At 37.3% G+C, this 22,282-nt stretch overlaps 2 protein-coding genes across 2 annotated transcripts; both read right to left on the minus strand.

The window, feature by feature from the left end:
- Window positions 1–461: 461 nt before the first annotated feature.
- Window positions 462–5,345, minus strand: LOC131312615 (proteinaceous RNase P 2). The gene is made up of 6 exons (XM_058340498.1): window positions 4,429–5,345; window positions 3,696–3,797; window positions 3,398–3,570; window positions 3,039–3,159; window positions 1,543–1,611; window positions 462–1,048 (listed from the first exon to the last, which is right to left on the minus strand). The coding sequence occupies exons 1-6, from the start codon at window positions 5,317–5,319 to the stop codon at window positions 782–784; spliced, it is 1,623 nt and encodes a 540-aa protein (XP_058196481.1). The 5' UTR covers window positions 5,320–5,345; the 3' UTR covers window positions 462–781.
- A 1,296-nt stretch (window positions 5,346–6,641) lies between these two features.
- On the minus strand, window positions 6,642–18,619 carry LOC131312614 (alcohol-forming fatty acyl-CoA reductase-like). Its single transcript, XM_058340496.1, has 10 exons — window positions 18,423–18,619; window positions 18,233–18,336; window positions 17,663–17,865; window positions 17,435–17,535; window positions 14,164–14,356; window positions 9,160–9,321; window positions 8,877–8,958; window positions 7,945–8,232; window positions 7,052–7,179; window positions 6,642–6,971 (listed from the first exon to the last, which is right to left on the minus strand). Exons 1-10 carry the CDS (start codon window positions 18,499–18,501, stop codon window positions 6,818–6,820), a joined length of 1,494 nt encoding a protein of 497 aa, XP_058196479.1. The 5' UTR covers window positions 18,502–18,619; the 3' UTR covers window positions 6,642–6,817.
- Window positions 18,620–22,282: the final 3,663 nt, after the last annotated feature.

The following is a 22,282-nucleotide window of genomic DNA, read 5'->3' on the forward strand; positions in this document are numbered from 1 at the left end:
TATGTAGACAAGGGCTACTTGAGAAAACGTACATGTACATGCATGGTGACCATCTGAAGAATACGTACATGCTTGGACATTCTTAACAAGTAAATTATCTTTTTGGACGGGTTGATACTAGGCAAGTAGAGAAGACGACTCAGTACCCAATAGGGGCAGGAATGGTAAAATTTAATTTCTTTAACTTCCACTTCATTTTCAGTTTCTTGTTCTGCTATATTGTTTAATTAACCATGGGTGAAGCTAAATTTTTCTCACTCCAACTTCTAGAGTTATATGATTGGATCGAGTATTTAGGTATCGTACTAAGTTGATTCTATGCAGAGGCACTCGAAAAAATATTTTAAATTTAATGAGCACCTCAGATCATTTTGAGGGGACCCCGTAGTGGGCCCCACAGAGCCGTTTGTGCAGAATCAGTGCACAATGTATCTGTGTGGGTAGACTTTTTGATGCACGAATTAGGAAAAAATATGAAATTACTGTTAGGAGTGCTTTAATGCACGGGCAATCTGCTAGTATCTGGGTAAATTCAAAAAGCATACAAGATAAATCCAATATCCACCGCACAGCCTCCTCTTGCTGCTGCTATTAAAATGAACAGCAGAACAAGGGCCTGAATCCTGTAACGTTGCTGTTACAACAAATGTCGCTCAAGTTGAAAGAAAAAAAGGGTCATGCAAGAAGCATGAGGCTCTACCTTACAACACGATCTGGGACTGAACCACAGATTCATAAATACACAGTTGAGGAAAGGAACCTGCCAAATATCACAAGTTGGCTAACAATCAAGTCTTGATGGTGATACTGACCTTTCCTTTCTTTTACCGGTAGTGGATGTTTGTTTATCTCGAATTGGTGAAGAATCTGAATTCCCATGTAATTTGTCATTTGAGATGCTCTTTGCGTCGCATGACTTGACCAATTTATGGTTGTCTCGGCCAGAAGATTCAAAAGAACCTGGCCTGGTGATGCATAGCCAAGTTCTTGAAGACTCGTCAGTCCATTCCCCAGCTAGAGGCACGTGCCAATTTCCTTTTTCTGATTCCTGAAACAATTGAGTAGCGTCTGAGTGCACCATAAAATGACTAATTGGATCTAATCTCTCTGATAAAGTGAAAACACCCGTTTGTACAAATTCATAATCGATAGAATTAAATGGCAGCAGTCTATATTTTTAGAAGAACAAACTTAAAACTTGTCAGTAAAACTAAGCACCTTGTAAAGCCTTTATGACTACTGGAAACACAAGAAGAGAAATTGTATGATATGTGCTCAAGTAGAAAGAAAAAACATAGGGCACATCCTAAAAAGAAGATTTTCGATAGAACCAGAATATTCAGTCAGAACAAGATGTTTAGTATTATGTTCAAGAAAAAGTACAAAAGATCTTGTTCTGCACTCTTGGACCTAATATTGTGGTTCTATCATCAATGATTTCTCTTCAAATAGTTTTGCTAGAAATGTGCTCTATCTTGAAAGGATTACACATTTCGTACTTGAAATAGAGGAATGGAACAAGGACTGAAGTTAGAAGAAAACCTGAATGACAAGAGAGTAAGAGGGAGGCATTTCAAGTTTGAGGTCACCTTTCAGGAAAGTATATCGAACCTGAGAAAGAGAGAGTGAACAAAATTTATTTACCAGAAATTTTCATGAGAATCCATATCTTATGCAATCGAGTATTAAACATAACAAGTGACAAGACGTGAAAATTGGACATGAAATCCATAGCACAGATAATAACATCAATGACAATATCTGACATGTTAGCCGCGGAAAGCAAAATGAATAACCTAAAACACACAATGGAAAGACACAAAAATCTTACTTTTCCCAAACAAAGACGCATACAAAGTTCTTGAAAAAGTTCAGCTTACAGGGCAATTCCTACTTTGCCTTGTTAGTATGAAATTATGAATTGTTTTTCCTTTGCATGTATAACGAGAAAGATAGTATTCCTTTCAGAGAGGCGTAGATAGACTATATTAACATGAAAGGCACATTTGATGCACTATGACGAATTCCAACCATAACATGGAGGGATCCAGTGCCATAACACATATATGATGAAAACCCAATGCCTCCAACATATTTATTTCTCTTTAGGCGTGTTATACATTAGACCGTATGAACCAAAGGTAAGTCACAGGTGTTCATGAAAAATGTCTGCTGAATACTAAGTAGCCCAACCCCTTCCCTTGGGCTTTAGTATTTTACAACTAGTGATAAGCCAAACGTCATTACAAATTGATGATTTTTTGTTTAAAAAAGGGAAAAAAGTGTCATGTTCAACATTAAATTGTAGATATGACTGACGATATCCATACCAAGAGGAGGGAAAACAAGTCAGTTCAAAATATTAAGTCTAGATATGATGGATGCTGATACATGGTTAAAAAAGGATCATGCTACATTCTGTGACCATTTGAAAGATTAGAAGCTGTTTGAAACTTTTTCCTACCGTGTATTCTAGAACGACATGATTCCATTACCTACCATGGAATTCTTAGCAGGAGAAAGGAAAAAGGGCATTTCTCCCCGTTTGGCATGTGGCCTTCCCCAAAGAGAGCAAGATTTACAGGGACAACAGAGACCACAGAAGGATACAGATTGGGTGGGGAAGAGTAAAATGAAAGGATGTGATGGCTTTTAATCTACAAAATTACCGTCATCAGTCTTATAAAATGGAACATGGAAGTAAGGTCAAAGATTTCCTTTCTACTTCATCACAAAGGTATTTCAATATGACGAAAATAACGATGTGTGTGCATACGGTAAGAGTCGCAAGACACACTTTAGCACTTCGTTAAAAGAGATTTTTACGAAATATCAGCATGTGAAATTCCCTCATGTTGTATTTGTGTACGATCACTTATTTTGCCTTAGTGATCCCGAACTGAAATTCTAGTAGCCAATGCCATACAAACTGCACTTTTGGAGGATTAGACATATAAATATAAAGCTAACTGCAAATGAACCCTTAGAAGTTGGCCTTAAGAAGTAAGTGTGGTATAAAGCTTTCATGCAAAACATACTTGATGTCTTTCTTTCCACTTGAGGAAGAAGCTCCTGCCCAGCAGTTCAAAAATGTGGTCTCGCATTTCATCATTTGTCACAAGCAAACACTTAAGTTTTACAGCAGCATAAAGCCAGTACCTAAACCATGGTGAAGAACCATCATTAGCATGTTCGCAGAGGAGACATCTTCAAGATATGGCAAACATCTAAGCCAAAATAATAAAAAGCATACACTGTTATTTTATATTAAAGAAAAAAAAAACTCCAATAAGAAGATGCACACCATAGTGAACAACATAGAGAAATCTGAGCAGAGAGAGAGAGAGAGAGAGAGAGAGAGAGAGAGAGAGAGAGTTCAAAGGTCCAGAGATTGTACCAATCATCATTGGATCCATGTGGGGTCCCATAAAGCACTCCTTGAGCTATCCATTCCTCAAGCAACTTTCGATTGGAAGCATTTTCTAGAAGTGACTTAACTCGTTTATTGTGCAAGACAACAAGCGGCCATTTGTTGTTCCTGCTATGTAATTCTTCCACCACAGCATCAAGCTGCTCTATTGCAATTTTGAGAAAACAGAAACTATTACTCAAAGTCAAAGAGAATAGCTGTTGTAAGTGTGCCAAACCAAGTAGAAGACAAAAAAGCAACAAATGACCAGCTCAAGGTGTACAACCTGAGAAATACTAAATCCACCTTCTGCAAAATTTTGTTGGTAAAGGCCAATGTTTGCTCCATCCACTATAGCTTCGTATTCAGCATGTGTGTCCAGCCAGTCCTTAAGAAATCATTGATAATAAGAGTAAAATAAGCATCTTTGGGGGGGAGGGGGCGGGGAGGGAGTAAAATCATTGATAATAAGAGTAAAATCAGCCAGTCCTTAACCAATGTTTGCTCCATCCCCTTTCATTGTCTTATATGCGTAATCTTCTTGTATGGCACAATATCAAGAGAATATACAGTTCTACTCTGGACAAAATGTAACTAGCTTTTCTAAACCCAAACCAAACATGATAGCTAAACACCAAGAAACGTTTTAGTTTACACTTTTTCAAGCAGAGATCTTCTGACTAAAAACAATCCATTGTCCATTTGGTAAACCTGAGAACCAAAAATCAGGCCTCAATTCTGTTGGCACCAATTCCATGCGCAAACAAACTATGTCACTCATTTTCCTACTCCACTGATCATTGATTCGTTGTTTGAAACGAACCACACGGAATAAGGAAACTATTAGGACAAATAATATCTTTACAACTCAGTGATAAGTTGATAACAGACAGTGGAAAAGACAGTCCGATAGCAGAAATCATATAAGTTAGAAGCTGTATACACTATACATTCTCAAACCTACAAATACTCTAGTTACGCAAAGTCCTAAAATTTACACTCTACTTAAAACTGCCCACCTGAAAATCCTTGAAATTAGACTGAACTTCCCTCTCCATGGCTAGCCCTGCCACAGCCTGCGCAAACTTTTCGGTCTCATCTCTATCAATATCAACACAAACCAATTGCTCACCACAATATAGACAACCACCACCCACAACCACATTCACCCTTCTCACATCCCACTCCCCCTTCCCAAGCCACCCGAGCCCATGCCACCCACCCCCGTTCCTCGAAACGGCTTCTTCCACCTTCTCACTCTCCCACTCCTCCACGCCCACCTCCCCCGCCCCGGCCCCACCAAACCAACCCTTGATAATCTCCGCTGTGGACTCACTCACACACCTCACTGCCCTCCTCAACTTATGCAAATACCCATAAACCCTCTCTCCCCTCCCTGTATCCGCGCTCACTTTTAAAAGAGCCGCGAGATCCGGCTCCTCTGCGCTCACCCCTACGCTAACCATGTAGTCCTCAACCTCATAAGCCTTATCAGCTTCCAAATTCCTACAATAGCAAAACAACGCCGGCTCGAGCGATCTCAGCTTCGGCGTAACCGTATACTCTCCCATGGTTTTAACGAGCCCAAAGGCCCGGTCCCCATCTCCGACCGCGGCCGCGAGCCTCGCCACGGCGGTGACTGTGGCCTCCGTCGGCTTGACGTCGCCCGCCAGCATGCGGTCGAACACGCGGAAGCCGAACTCGAACGCTGAGGCCCTGTTCGATGGTTCGGTTACGGTTTCGGAGCAGACGTAGAGGAGGGCGTTGAAGTGGTAGTGGTTGAGGCGGAGCTTGTCGGAGATTGCGGTTTCGTAGAGGGAGATGGCGGCGGGGAGGGATTTCTTCTTGGAGCAGAGGTCGAGGTCGTGGCGGAACTTGCTCTCCGGGGTGTGATTGTGATTCTTCCTCATGCTTAGTTTGATGATGATTGAAGCAGGAGAAGAAACCCTAGGATTTCAAAACGAGAAGGTACTTATAGGGTTCGTGATAAGTATGGGCCTAACGGGCTTGGGCTTTGACTGAGAATTGTGGGGTGACGTACTGGGCCAGTCTCATGTGTTGAACTTTGTTTCCAGCTTTTCAGTGACCATTATAGACTTTTGTGTAGGACGGTTACGGACTGGTTTACGCGTATCTCATATTAAGTTTTTGTCTCCGGTCCAGTTAAAGGCATCACACCGAAACTAAGGAATGTATGAAAAATTACTTTCTTGCAGCTTAACTCAAACAGTCGAACCCTGATATGATTGTATTGATAGTTTTTTCAAACATTATGTCGTTTGGATTAGTTGTTTCTAATGGAGCAACTATATTGCTAGTTTTTCAAAAAAGAATTTACAGATAATAAAAAATTCCCCCAAACTGCATATTTTTATGCACTCCCAAAATCCAATTTTTATCCATCTGAATTCAACTGCGTCCTAACTATTAGCCCCACAAATAAGAAAAAGGAAAAATTACCCATGTCCTTTTATCTGCCTATGTCGGTCCATTTTAGCCATATTTATACACATGGAAGTAATAATTTTGGCGAAAGCATATCAATGGTGGGAAGTAATAATTTGGGGGAAACAAAATTTTGGGATTTAGACTCTCTTTTTTTCGATCTGTTTGGGGATTTAGCTAACGTCGTGGGAAGAGGGTGGAAGAGGATGACCAATATGCCCTTTCAAGCTGTCACAAGGATGACACATGGATATTTGCTATCCAAAATTTGGACAGAATTCTATAGAGGAGTCACATTGAAACGCAATTGAAATCGCAAGGTTATTATTGTCCAAATTAAAAATAGAAGGACTAAAGTGAAATTCTCGTGGAAGTCGAATAAATTAATATAAGAGAAATTTATCCAAAATAGAAGTATAACTATTTTATCCTAATCGATAAATTTATCATGATTGATAAGTTCCATGTGATAAATTTATCCTACCTTATTCGGAAATTAATAGGTAAGGTAATAAATTGAACTTCATTTGCTAGTAAATTTTGTGTCCCAATCTTTCCTCTTTCTTTTTTTTTTGGTAACACAGAGTGTCCCGAGGCCAGCTTTTGTGCACCGCGGGACTAAATCTCTACAGCGCCACCAGTCTTTGCTAATCCAAAGGATTTTTACGCATAGGTGGCTCTAAAGATTTTTTCGCAGGGGAGTTCTTCTCTCTACTATTCAAGATCCAAACATGGAGTGGTTTGAAAGGATTACAAAGCAAACAAACAAGCACATTGCAACTCTGTATATTCAAATGCATCTATTTCAGCCATTATTGAGGGCAACTGAATCAACACTTTTGTTGAAAGTACACAATACATTTTGCAGCAACATATTCGAATAACACCTCTAAAACAAATGAAAGTATACAATTGAGAAAAACTTCCCTAAAATCACACCAATAATTTGTATGCTTTTGTTCATCACTTAAACACGTATTTTACTATGCCTGGAAGGTGAGTATTCATGAAGTAATCTTCCCAGTTAACCCTCTTCGGGTCGAAATTAAATACATCTACCTCAACGCCACTGTCTTTCGCTGCCATACGCAACTTTTCCGTGTTAATATCATCGTAGCTGAAACGAAAAAATCATCCCCAATAATTAGCATAATGTGAAAGAAGAAGTGGTGAATTTGCCTCATACTATATACTCACATTCCCTGGAAGAATAAGTAGGGCTGGTAAAGTTCTATCAACCGCATCACGAAGTTGATTTTTCGATGAAGATCACGGTACACTCCTCCGAAATATTGGCAGAATGCAATATTAATTATTTCTAATCCCTGCAAGACAATGAAAAGGGGTAAAATTTAAAAAAGAAACAAGAAACAAGATTGGTGTTGGTAAGAATGTGGACATAATTAGTGAAGTCAAGGGCATGCGTCGTATTCAGTCGTATTGGTGAATTACATGATTCTATTTCTCCTATTGGGAGTTTCGTTGAGTAGGTCTGGACACTTCTGACCATTAAACCAAAAATGAAGGAATAACTCACGTAAAGTCTCGTTTGGTTGCTAAAAAGGGACAAAAGAAAATATAATTTTCTTACTACTTCCGCCTTCATTTTTCGTACTTTTGGATAGTTCCCAAAAACTGTTACCCAAACCACATTTCAAAAACTAAGATGCTCATCATTTTATATCTTCTTTCCTTTTAGAGGGAGAATGTTTACCGAGAATTCAAAAAACATAGTTTTGTTTTCTCAAAAATTAGTTCTTTTTCAAATTGGTCCTACCATTGACCACCAATTGGGTTGTCAATAAGATGAAAACATGCCAAAACAATGATAAATTATTCTCATTTTTCAACAAACTTCATGCATTTCACATGTTACAATACCCCTTTATCACACAAACGGACACGCTTTCAATTTTCCTGACATCTTAATTAGTAGGTTGTTTTCAGCATTTTTCTTTCTAATTTTTTTTTTTAAAACAATTAAGTTCCGATAAATATCAACCAAACAAGTTACTATGTTCAAGTACTATATCTCTCGAGTCTCGATATCGAATCTCGCGAAAGTATATAACCCATGCAAACGTACAGACCTTTAGTGGGAGCAAATAGTGAATGGCCATGTATCTGTGGAAGCTATCCATGGAGCTCAAAACTGTGACCTTACCGACTTTGATAGGCTTCCCATCTTTACCAATCCAAGGATTACTTGTGAAGTAACGGAGTCCACAATCTTGGATACAAGTAAATCTTATCGGGTTTGACACCGAAGAACCCACTTGGTAAATTGCTATCTGATCATGATCATCTGGGTAACAAGGTTGATTTGCATTTGCAGCCATGGCGACCATCATTGCGTTTACCACCATATCTGCCGGTATCTGCATATTATAAACATACAATAATAATCTTGGCTGAACATGTATTGCTCGATCAAGATCTGGGTCGACGAAGGATTAATGTACGAAAAAACTCAAGCAGGATTCATGGCTTGTCATTGATATCTTTGTAGTTATAAACCGCAACATAAAGTTATAAACTGCCATAGGTATGTATATATAGTAAGATAGAATCAGGCTGCGACAACGTACGCATAGGTGCATATTTATCATGTCGAATACTGTTGAATTATATCTATATGTCATTACCGTACGTCTAGCGAATGATCGCATAATCCCTTACTTTTTGTGGTAGTTACCTCTCACCATCGTAAACGATGGAGATCGATGAAAGGGATTGTCAAAAGGGGATGAAAGTAACTTTGGCCACACCACCCAGACAATTGGGTAAACAAATTCCGTAAATATAGTTGATTAAGACAACAGGACAAGTCCAAATCAGATAAAATGAACCCCACTATTGTGATCACCGATAGAAATAGAAACAGAATGTTGTGTTCACCAACCTATCGGGGTGAGTTAAACAAAATGAAACTCGCAAAGTCATATTCTATGAAGTAGCCTATATGCACCTCGACTCTCAAGGTACTAAAATATTACGAAAGCAAGTAGTTTTGATTGCTCACCACATCAATTATGGATTCAGGCTCGCCAAGGAAGCATTTCAATTTCCCTTTGGCATATCCAACGGCTAAGCTATCAATCGTCCTGTAATCGCACAAAAGAATCATAGATTAATGATGAAAGATCAAATTCATAACCTATATAGTACTGTATATTACAAGTAGGGTATTGATCGATTCTGTTTCACCAGCTCGGTCTCAGAACCTGATCACATCACAAAATGTTGCTACACGTCTGGACGGACGGATGCTAAAGTTAAGAGGGTAGTTCTGTACGTCTAGCTACCTGACACCTTCAACCCAGCCGGGGAAGGGTTCTTTGAAAGTACTGGTTACAATGGTCGGACGGATGATGACAAGCGGCAGATTTCCTTTCAAGTGCCCCAAAAGCATCTCTCCCATTGCCTTTGTGAATACATAGGCGTTTGGCCATCCGTGCTTCCTTGCTCTGGAACAATGGAAACAAGAAAATCAGCACGGACAATGAGTTAGTCTAGTGGTTAAGGCCGAAGATTTAGAAATTTGCTCCCCTCCTGGGTTCGAAATTAAATATCCTAATTGCTATTAAGTTTTGAGAATCTGTTTCATTCGAGGCCTTGTTCCGATTTTAATTGGACTCTACACTAGTAAACGAAAGGATTAGCCTCTCAAAAATTAGATAAATATGTGCATAAGCAACTCAAACCTTTGAGTTATTTAAAAATTAAGTGTACTACGACCTATTTTGTTTTGTTTTGACGCAACTATGGGAGGCATCGATTGGTAGTTGGTGCTCATTGTGATCCGATATTTATGAGAGGTGATCAATTTAATAGGATTTGTGCCGATCAATGATGTCAAATTAATGGTTGAGTAATTACGCAGTCGTCTAGCAGATCACCATTGTACGATAGCACATGCCTTGCTTTCTACGCAACCACACATTCATATGAGACATATACATTTAGTTAATTTTGAACCTTTCGTACATGCGCAATAATGTGGTGTAAATGTGTAATTGAATCCACAACCAATACCTAGCTAAATTATAGTGAACAGTATAATTATTTGGTTTAGCTAGTCATCTTTCTTTTTTCAACTTACACTAGGCATTTTACCAATCATCTACTATTAATTAAAGAAATAATCTCTCCCCCTTTCTCTTCTTTTTTTTTTTGGGCTCCAGAGAACAGTGAGAGGATAGGAGAGAGAGAACTAATAAAATAATGGGAGATAGGTGAACAGTAACAAGGAGAGTTACTCAGCGTCAAATTGGAGAAATTTTCCAATGCCGGGTGGGTATCACGTGGCCATGCCAAAAGAAGAGAGAAAAAGAAGAGATAAAGATTAGAGGTGAGAGGAGGGAGAGAATTTCAATCTGAACCATCCAATACATTTTTGAACGGTCCGAATATGACGAGCGTGTACCACATGGACACAGACATATGGTACCCACCCGGGTCCGAAAATTTTCTCAAATTGAGGCTGTTGTCCTAATTTTGGACCTTTTTAATTTCCTCGCCTAATACGAAAATGACAATTTGACTAGCTAGTGCCCTAGGTAGGAGGCACTACTTGGCGGTGCCCAACGCCTCACGTCTTTGTTGGAACATTCCAACAACAAAACCGATACATCTGTCGCCAGAAAGAGTGATGTAACGAAGAGCTTTCACACTACATTTTGTCTTCTTTAGATCGAGTTGTAATTTGAATCACCGGGACTTGTTAGGTTGGGGACTTTAAAACCCTTGCGCATAATTTTCGATATATTTTTTCTATCTCTTTCTCTTCATTTAAGAGCCCGTTTCAGAACATCTTTTGAAAAAATAAGTACTTATTTTACATTTTCAAACTAAAAAATAATGCAAATGAAAAATAATTTTTTAATTTTTTTTTTCACCGTATTAAAGATCTCAATGAGATCTTTCAAAACAGATCCATGTTGCATATTTTTATATTTCAATAAATCTATTATTTTTGAGCTTGAAATTGTCTTCTTAAAAAATAAGTACTTATTTAGCATTGCGGAACGGGCCTAAACCTCCTTCAAAAGTCAAAACGAACAAGCCTTCGAGTGGTCCTTAACATCTCATTTGATCTAGACCTTTGTGTATATTGTCCATTCCAATTTAATGCACAATGAAGTCTCACTTGCCTCTGAGTCAGACCGACCTCGTCAAGAAATGAAAAACTTAGGTATTAGGAAACAACCGTGCTACTTGCACATATTATACACACATACATTTTTGTGGAGCCATATCGAGGTCCCATAAAATAATATAAACCGCTCATTTTTATAAAAAAATATTTTCTGGAGGGTTTCTGTAAAGAATCAGCTCCAACCAATATCGATTAGGGCTCTCTCAGAATTCGTAAGGCAAAACATTTGGAGCTGATTTTTTAAAGAGACCCTCCAAAAAAAAAAATTTTAAATGAGCGATTCGGATCATTTTATGAGACCTCGATATGGACCCTATAAAAATATATGTGCAATATATGAGAAACATCTGTGTGAGAATCATTACTGATTACGAAACAAATGCCAAATGATGGGACATCAAGTTTATAGTTTATGTTGGAGTATAAGAGGAAACAAAAAAGAAAGAAAGAAAAAGCATGGTGACGGGCAGATATGGGGTAATTACTTGTCGTCGTTCTTTACAATTGGTTGTTCAGGGCGGTTTATGCAAAACTTGACTGCATCCAGAATTTTGAACTTAACAACCGGACAATCTTGATTCTTGATGTTTCTATAAATAAATTTCAGAAGTTGAATGTCGCTTTCTTTAACCGTGTGGAAGGAAATAGGAGGAGGGTGCGTTACTAAAGTACTATATGTATTAAGAACTGAGATTCGAATCCGAGTTATTACCTCTGTCCCAATTTAATTGTCACTTTTGAGAGTTCGTGTCACTTTTCAATTGATTATATCTTGTAATTTATAATGTTTTAGGTGATTTTAAAAACATTGTATTATAAAACAAATCGAGATCTATCAAATAAGATTCATATTTGATATAAAATTTATTACTCCTACAAATTTAAAAATGTAATTAGTTTTGAAACTCAGTTAAAATAGAACTGAAACAAGTAAATTGAAACAGAGTGAGTATTACGTTTCGTAAGAGAGTGACCCATGCATGCATACATTAGGATAAGATAAAACAAACATGCAAGTTGAATATGTGTGGTTTGAATTTAAAGATCACAACATATCTTGTGAATTTGAGCCTTCTAGCTAGGTAGCTAGCTCTGAGGCTAAAGGGTCACCTCTAATTTAATGAATTCGTACAGGTTTTCTGGTAGAGTTTAATAACCTCGCATTTAATTAGGTGGGTTCAAAACTCAAACAGTCCATGGATGACATGTGATCACAGGTGTGCAAGGGTGGCCAGGGTGGATGCGAACCCCACCCCAGCTTCAAATAAAACTTTTCTTTTCTTTTTTCTTTCACACTAAAATATAATTGGATTAGGTACCTAATTAATGATATTCGGACAAATTTATATTTTACGTAGTTAATGTAAAGATTTTGCTTTTAAAACATGAGAATTAATGATCAAGTCGGAACATAACATTATTAATGTGTCACTGAACTTTCATTTGGACTGAAAGTTCTTTTTGTTCTTTCTAACAATATAATAAAAAGGCCTACAACAAAATCTAAAATTCTAGAAATACCTCTTCGCGTTTCTACGAAAAAATGTAGAAGAACACAAGTGAGCCTAACTCGGCTTAGAATATATGCTGTCACTCCCGAATCCGAATCCTAACTCGACCATTGCCAACAGAATTCCACTACTGTTTGTTTTTTCCCTTTCTATTTCTTCACACCACCCAGTGTGTAATTTTTATGTCTAAGCCTCTCTCTTCTTCTTCTTTTTTTCTTTCAATTTTGCTGCAACCGCAAACACATTTACACAAACACTTACGATATTATTTATAAATAAATGTGTTTGTGGTTCTGGACTTTTTTGTTTTTCTTTTCTCGTAAGAATAATTTATTATCCAAGAAACTATTGAGAACCCTCCCTTAATTGATATATTTGAAAATTCTTTATAGTTGTATAGGGCTTAAATTAATTAATATCACATAACTCTTGATCAAAGAAATGTTGCCTAAATATACGGTGCAGCCCTATGTTTTTATTGGCTGCCCAATTATACAGAGTTCCAGCTCCTTCTAGTAGTCTTTAGTATACAGGGAGATGACATATATATCTAGTGCATACTGCGCCTAATTTTCCCTACAGCATAATCTAGGACAAATTTTATGGTGCTGGGTGGGTACCACGTGGTGTCCAAGCAACGAATGATGGAACTAAGAGGGTCTAGTGGCGACAGCCACTACGACCAGAATTTTAGAAAATACAATTATTATATGTAAAAAATATATTATCTTCAACTTATATAGTCTTGCCATTGCTAGATTTTTTATCTTATTTGTTGTTATGTATTAGTCCTAAATTCTCTATTTTTTTAAGAAAGGATAAATCCAGACAAGTATTTCAAAACTAAATTCAAAGTGAAATAATATAAAGGATAGAGTGTAATTAAAAAAAAAAAACTACACACTTCAACCCTAAAACAACTTTACCTTAAAAATAAAACAAGTTAACCTAAATATATACTCGGCATTAGTGTTGTAGTGGATTTCTTTTTTATTTTCGATTCTCAGTTCCAAATTTCCGATGGCAGCACTTCGTGGATTTCTCATTTAGAGCAGTGGTGGACTTCTGAAACATTAAAAAACCATTTATCATTTGATGTTTTGTGTGGATTTCCCAAACTTTATTGAAAAAAAGGTTAATTTTCTTCAATTTTTCCATATTCAATTGATGTTAGAGAAATTATTGAATATTTTGAATCCCTTGTCGAGTTTGTCTTAGCAATAGATGATATTTGCACTATATTGAAAAAGTACAACATCATGTACTATAGTTTTTTTCGTACTCCATGTGCAAATGACAAACACCATTTATTTAATTTTTGTTATGTTATTTTAATTTTTTCTAGAGTCGAAGACTATTCATATTGTAATGCATTTTTTTACAGTTGATGATCAATAAGGTTGGAAACCGCAGTCCGATTGGTTGGTGGATTTGCTCTTGATGTACAATTATCGATTAGGATTCGATTCTTGGAATCAGACCGCAATAATATAGTTTATCAAGAATTCCCCTATGTCCCATCGTGGATGTTGTCATTGACCGAACTAGGAAGGATATTAGTTGATATGCACGTGAACTAACTGGCCTAATAACCCTGACCATCGTTAAAAAAATTTTGAAGAAGGTTGGATATATCAAACCTTTGGATGCCAAAGTCTTTCATATCCATTGTAATCTCTGCATCTGTTGCCTCTTTAGTGTGAAGCTCGCTCAATCTCTCCTCCACGACTTTCTTCTCCGCGTCAATATCTAATCCACCACCTCCATCGAGCGTCTCACCCATGCGGTAGGGGTTTTCAAGTATGAGCCCCGCCTTTTCCCCAGATACATAAGCTGAAAACATAGATTACCATTTTCAAGCCTAATCAAATAACTAGGGTTAAGAAAAATGAAATATTACTCCCTCTGACCCATTTTAAATGTCCCCGTTTATATTTTGGGATATCCGAAAATCTTTGTCCCATTTCTGAAAACAAACATCATAACATACCAAACTTCTAGTGTAAAAAAAAAAAAAACCCTTAAAATGTAATCTTTCGATAGAAACATATACTATAATGATAATGGAGTAGTAAAAGACACCAAGAAAATGATAACCGATAGAATTGTCATGCGGTACACCATCTTTGGATCCTATGTTCCCATAGATTTCTACTTCATGTATCAATGCAGTCTCAATCACACATTCGCACCATGTTGAATTTTCGGCACACCCAAAAAGAATGTCTTGACATATACCTAATTAAAAGGCTTGAAAGAGAGAGGCAGAGGAGCAAAGAGTTAGCATAGAGAGGTGGCCCAATTTCATTGAAGGCCTAAGGCGACATCTGAGTGCGAGCTGGCCTTAAGTAATCTGAGTGTGACGCCAAACTCATTGATGTTTGACCTAGTATATTATTTTGATTTTATTTGAATTTTTTTTTTTTTTTTAAGATGTAAAGTTGTTGCTGAAGAAATACTTAGTCTCTATTGTATACGATTCTAGTATTTTCATAAGATCTAAAATATGAGAGATTAATCTTATAGAATGATCAATTGTGACAAAAAGATCTTTTTTAGAAGGCCTTTTACCTAAATGAGGTTCTTTTACCAGTTGAAGTAGTTTTTTAGAAGTTCAAATATACTCTTTCGATAGAAACACATATATAATGGTAATGGAGTAGCAACAGACACCAAAAAAATGATAATCGATGGAATTGTCAGTGTTACGCCCTCTTTGGATCCTATGTTCAAATAAATTTCTACTTCATGTATCAATGCAATCTCAATCACACATTCATACCATGTTGAATTTCCGACGTACACACCCAAAAAAGAATGTCTTGAAATATACCTAATTAAAAGGCTTGAAAGAGAGAGACGGAGGAGCAAAAACTAGCATACGGAGGTGGCCCAATTTCATTGAAGGCCTAAGGCGACATCTGAGTGCGAGCTGGCCTTGAGAAATCTAAGTGTGACGCCAAACTCATTGGTGTTTGACCTAGTATATTGTTTTGATTTTATTTGAATTTTTTTTTTTAAGATGTAAAGTTGTTGCTGAAGAAATACTTAGTCTCTATTGTATACGATTCTAGTATTTTCATAAGATCTAAAATATGAGAGAGATTAATCTTATAGAATGATCAATTGCGACAAAAAGATCTTTTTTAGAAGGCCTTTTACGTAAATGAGGTTCTTTTACCAATTGAAGTAGTATTTTAGAAGTTCAAATGTACTCTTTCGATAGAAACACATATATAATGGTAATGGAGTAGCAAAAGACACCAAAAAAATGATAATCGATGGAATTGTCATGTGGTACGCCCTCTTTGGATCCTATGTTCAAATAAATTTCTACTTCATGTATCAATGCGATTTCAATCACAAATTCACACCATGTTGAATTTCTGACACACCCGAAAAAGAATGTCTTGAAATATACCTAACTAAAAGGCTTGAAAGAGAGAGGCGGAGGAGCAAAGAGCTAGCATACAGAGGTGGACCAATTTTATTGAAGGCCTAAGGCGACTTATAAGTGTGAGCTGGCCTTGAGTAATTTGAGTGTGACGCCAAACTCATTGATGTTTGACCTAGTATATTATTTTGATTTTATTTGAATTATTATTATTTTTTAAGATGTAAAGTTGTTGCTGAAGAAATACTTAGTCTCTAATGTATACGGTTCTAGTATTTTCGTAAGATCTAAAATATGAGAGAGATTAATCTTATAGAATGATCAATTGTGACAAAAATATCTTTTTTAGAAGGCCTTTTACCTAAATGAGGTTCTTTTTCCAGTTGAAGTAGTATTTTAGAAGTTCAAAAGTACTCTTTCGATAGAAATATATATATAATGGTAATGGAGTAGCAGAAGACAACAAAAAAATGATAATCGATGGAATTGTCAAGTGGTACGCCCTTTTTGGATCCTATGTTCCCATAGATTTCTACTTCATGTATCAATGCAATCTCAATCTCAATCACACATTCACACCATGTTGAATTTCCAACACACCCAAAAAAGAATAAATTTTGAAATATAACTTAAGCCTAAAGGGGTTGAAAGAGAGGCGAAGGAGCAGAGAGCTAGCATATAGAGGTAGCCCAATTTCAGTGAAGGCCTAAGGCAACACTTGAGTACGAGTTTGCCTTGAGTAATCTGAGTGTGATGCCAAACTCATTGATGTTTGACCTAGTATATTATTTTGATTTTATTTGAATTATATATATATATATATATGTGTGTGTGTGTGTGTGTGTGTGTATATATATTTAAGATATTAAAGTTTTTAAGAAATACTTAGTCTCTAGTGTATACAATTATATTCTTGTATTTTCGTAAAATCAAATATGAGAGAGATTTCTCTTATGGAATAATCAATTGTGCCAAAAAGATCTTTTTTAAGAGGCCTTTTTATCTAAATGAGGTTCTCTTACTAGTTGAGAAGTAGTTTTTTTGAAGTGAAATTAAATTTGTAATATAAATGTGTACACATGCATGAAAGTGATGCCTCTGATCATAATTAATAGAAGGCCTACGCAGAGGCCTGAAAAATCTAGCGCAACTGGGTGTAGCTTAATTGAGCATCCGTACAGCACCCGGGGATGCTGCCAAGCACCCACACTTGGCAGCGGTGTCAAGCGTTCAATTCGATCGTTCATTTCGACAATCGACGGCTCGGATCATAATCCGAGCACCGGACGATTCAGATTTTTTATGTGCTTGAATTAGATCCGAACCGTTCGTGCCGAGATGAACGATCGGATCAACTGCTCAATAGCGCTGCGAAGCACCCCGATCCCCTTATACATTTCCATAGGGGAGGCGAGGGCCCAATCCTTGCCAAAAGCATCAATTGGTTATTTATTCCTCTGAATCGGGGTTACTTATTGGTTCCCTTAATGGCATATAACTGGAGGGACTTTACTAACCTGTGGATACATGGAGGAGCAGCTGTATATTTGCACATTTTTTTGCAAAGTTTATAACATTCATAGCTCCAAATGTATTGAGATACAACGCAACATCGTATCTACGCAAAAATAGACATAGAAAAACAAAATCTTTCATTGGTAAGTATATTATGAGAACAAATCGATAAAAATCGTAGCCGTCGATCAAACCAAAATAAAATGAAATGAAAATAGTAGAGCGCATACCTTTCGTCAAAATTGGTTGTTGCAGCCAAATTCACTACAATGTCAACTTCCTTCCACATCTCTTCCGCCAAATTAGGGTCATTCACGCCCAAGTTCTCAAAAGTAATGTCACCAGGGACTAAAGTGACTTTTTCCGAAATAAAGGGATTCAAATTCTCACCCAGTTTCTCTTTCAGGACTCTAAACAAGTCCTTAGCTATGACCTACAACAATTAAATAGTCGGTAATTAAGTTAATTATAGTACTCCAACCATATCACAAATATCTATACACTATTAAAAGGACTTCAAATTGAGATTACGCAATTTTGATCCCCTACGGCTATTTTTCTATTTGGTGTATCATATCATAAATTAATAAGTGCCGGCCGAGGTCCGAGTTAATTTGGTCGATCCATCAAGTGGCGTGCGTTAATTTCGGTAACTATCCAATTAATTAAATGGAAGTTAAGATGTGTGACAGTGATGGATTTTGTTCAAATATTCTGTCTTGGAAAAACTGGAAAGCTACTTATGCTTTTTTTTAGTAATTTGGTGGAAGCTACGTACTTTTATGCTTGAGATTAATTACCTCATTATGGAACCTTTGTGAGGCTGACTTAGCATCTTCAGCTCGGAGAAGAAGATAGAGCCTCTTTACATTTGGCTGAACCCTAAGTATCTTCTCCACAAAAACTACATTCATAGAAACCATATGTTATTTGGCAAAACCATCAGTGTACACACACACACACGCACACACAGAGGGGGGGAGATGATACTCTTTGCTATAAAGCCAGTGGCACCAGTGACCAAAATGGTCTTGTTCTCAAGGAATTTGATAATGCTTCCCAACTCCATTGTAAGGAAAAAGGACCAGCAAAAGTGTAAGAGAGACAGAGAGTGTGTGTGTGTGTGTGTGAGAGAGAGAGAGAGAGAGAGAGAGAGAGAGAGAAAAAAGAATGAGAGAGGTGAAGTGGTACTGAAAACTTTGGAGAGTTTTTGGGGCAATATATTAGGATTGATTTTCATTTTGGTGGTGCTACAGTACTGTTTATATAAGAGAGAGAGAGAGAGAGAGAGAGAGTGGGGTGGAGTGAACGCAAGTTGTTGCTAATTTGAATAATTTCCTTGGTAAGATAAGACGGCGGGGTATTTTTAGCTTTATTGATGATGATGATTCTTTCCCTATGTTTTATTACTCCTAAAAGATACAGTAAAATCACATGACCCAATTTGCTTTTTCTTCCAAATCTAACCAGTTACTTCATGACACGTGTCAAAACACTAGCGCTGGACCGGTGGTGCTTGGAATGGGATGTAGGTAAGGGAGCTTGCCTGTGGCCAGTCCCCTTATGGGTTACGGAGACTGCACCGTGAATTCGGCCAATTATCGATTTGTGCTGCGTTTATTTTCATGATCGAAAACGTTTATGTTGTAGAGCTCATTGAGAACTTCAAGCATGTCAAAAATCATGCTAATTAAACACTGTTTAATACCTTATCATAATACATTTATGTTTCTGAAAATGGATGTTGCCACATTGAATCAAACCCATCAAGCCTAATTTAATAAAGCAAAAATTCACTCCCATTAGGTATTACCAAGTATCCAATTAGCATGATTTATGACGTCGTTATAGTTTTGGACGAGCTCTACAACATGAACTGTTCCGATTATAAAAATTAACTCAATACGAGCCAAAATTAGCCAACTCCACGGTGCAAGGGACTGCCGACAAGCTAGATTCTTTAGCTAAAGAAGTTTAAAAGTTTACGGATAAAAAAAACAAAACAAAAAGTCTTGGTATGTGAGCGGTTGTGAATCAAGTTGTGTTTGAACCGTTGTGTATGGAGGCAAAAAACTTAGTGTGTGTTTTTTTTAGAAGGAAAAAAAAAATGAAGCAGTTTAGTCATTAATGCTTGCAAATTGCACTGCTGTACCAAAAAGCTGGCAAGTTCAAGGGTGTGTACTTTAAACTGATAAGTGCTATACCTGTGATTTTTCTACGAGCTTAATGCTGGGTACCGAAAAGGACAATGATACACCCACTGCTCCGCCCACCTCACGCTCTCCGGGCCCACTCCGGCCACTGGAAAGCCAATCCAAACCGTCCAAAAATTCTATAAAAAAAAACCGAGTGGGCCCAGGCGAGAATAAATGGCATCCGAAGTGTGTAAGTGCTCGATCAGAACTTCCAAAAATCAGATGATCCAAGCCATTAAAAAATGGAAGATTGGTTCGAGCACTTACACACGTGTGATGCCGTTTATTCTCTCGAGGACCCACTCGGTTTTTTTTTATAGAATTTTTGAACGTTTCGGATCGGCCGTCCGGTGGCCGGAGTGGGCCCGGTAAGCATGCGGTGGGCGGAGCAGTGGTTGGTGGGCGGTGGGTGTATCATTTTCGTACCGAAAATATACATATATGTGATGTGTGGGGCTCACTTCTGAGTTCGGCAAGAATAATATGAACTATTTATTAAATTCAAATAATTTCAAAACATTAGCTCAATAGGTAAGTGTAGGTAGTTGATCCAATCTTGCAAGTTTTCATTAAGAACTATTAAATTCTAGGGTTTTGGATGGACTGGAGGAGCGTGCTGTGCAACCCCGTGCTGCACAGCTTGTTGTGCACAGTGAATCCCCATTATTCCGGTCTCGCTTTAATGATCGAAATCGTTCATCTCGTAGAGCTCATTGTGCAGAATAAGTGTACCAAAAATCAGCTTGATCGGATATCATTAAGTATCTCATCCGAACATTATTATCTTGAAATTATTAAGTGTACCAAAAAAATAGTAGATTTTATCTAGTGTTTCGGATCCATTCGTTTCAAGATAATAATGTTCGGATGAGGTACTTAATGATATCCGATCGAGCTGATTTTTGGTATACTTGTTTTACACGACGAGCTCTATGAAATGAACGATTTCGATTATCGAAGCGAGACCGGAGCAATGGCTATTTGCCATGCATAGCACGCTGTGCAGCACAGGGTTGCACAACACGCTCCTCCAGTCCGGTTTGGATACTTCGGTGCTTGTATTCAGGAGTTTGTTCCCTATTCTTGATGTCTTGGTCTTTATAATTTGATTGTTTAGCTCAATAATTTTTTTTATTTTTTATTTTTTTACGTACCAAAAAAAAGTAGGTGGTTGATCTAATCTTTTAAGTTTTCGTTTAAAACTATTAAATTCTAGGGTTTTGAATACTTCAATGCTTGTATTCAGGAGTTTATTCCCTGTTCTTGATGTCTTGGTCTCTATAATTTGATCGTTTGGATCTACTACCATTTAATGGCAATGACTATGACTTTGAATCTCAAGGGAAAAATAAGTTGTCAAGAACATCCTATAAGAAATTTGAAGACCCAAATATCTGATGGTATTATTATTAAATCCCGAAATGTTATGATGCATGAAATAGGAAACATGAAAGTGACGGCTCGGATTCGCTCTGTGTTTGAATCCGAGCCGTCCATTCTATTTCATAGACACCTTCATATTTCCTGAATCCACTATCGGTTGACTCGTTCCTGTTTGTACTTTGTGATGAAAATTACCCTTCATGTCCACCTATGTGATTAGGTATAACCAGTACTAAACAAGCCTGAATGCTAATTAAGCCCCCCTAGAGGCCTAGACAAAGCAAATTAATCAAAGTGCATTAATGTTGTTTTTAGGTGTTTCATTTCATCTCATCTCATCCAATTTTCTTAAGCCCCCCTATCGTTTTTAATAAAATCTTTTCTTTGTGCCGAGCAAAAAAAAAATTGTTGTTCGTCAATCAAGTACTCTCTGATTTCTTGGTGAACTGGAATCAACTCTCTCTTTAGTCTTTCCTACACGTTTTGGAAAATAAGAGATCTGATGGAGGCACAAATTTGGTCAAGTTTTTTCAGCCCAAAGTGCATTATGAAATCGGGATTATTAAAGGTAAAAACAAAAAAATATGCGAGTATTCAAAGACTAATTATTGGGTACTCTCGTGACATTTTCACGTGATATTCTCCGAAAATATAAAATCACCACCACATAATGTGAATGATCTGAATTGTTACCGGAACATTCTGATTAGCAGAATTAATTCAAATTAGAGCATGTGAGCTAGGTGAGTAGTCCATTTTTTGAAAAGTGGCAGAAGTTAGCTTTTGGGCTTTAGAGGGAGGAACCCACCACCGCCGACTTCAGTGTCCCGAATTATAAACGTAGCCAAAATCGGTAAAGTAATTTATTGAAAATGGGTGACATAAAAGGGGGTCCAATTAGGACAGTTTGAGTTTGGTTATAGCTCGTAAAGACAGCTTAACAAAAGTTGAATTTTTGTGTTTTGATGTTTTGAACAAAAAAAAACTTGAAAACTAGGACAACTGAAGTAGTACAAGATCAAACCCCACCTTCAACTTCAAGTTTTTACGACGCGACATAAAAGAGGGTCCAATTAGGGCAATTTGAGTTTGGTTATAGCTCATAAAGACAGCTTAACAAAAGTTGAATTTTGGTGTTTTGATGTTTTGAAAAAAAAAAAAAAACCCTTGGAAACTAGGACAACTGAAGTAGCACAAGATTAAACCTCGCCTTCAACTTCAAGTTTTTACGACGCAAAAGACTCAAGTTTCCCCTCCCAAAGATACAAGCAT

The sequence above is a fragment of the Rhododendron vialii genome, chromosome 13a (genome assembly GCF_030253575.1).
Source record: "Rhododendron vialii isolate Sample 1 chromosome 13a, ASM3025357v1".
Classification (NCBI taxonomy): Eukaryota; Viridiplantae; Streptophyta; class Magnoliopsida; order Ericales; family Ericaceae; genus Rhododendron; species Rhododendron vialii.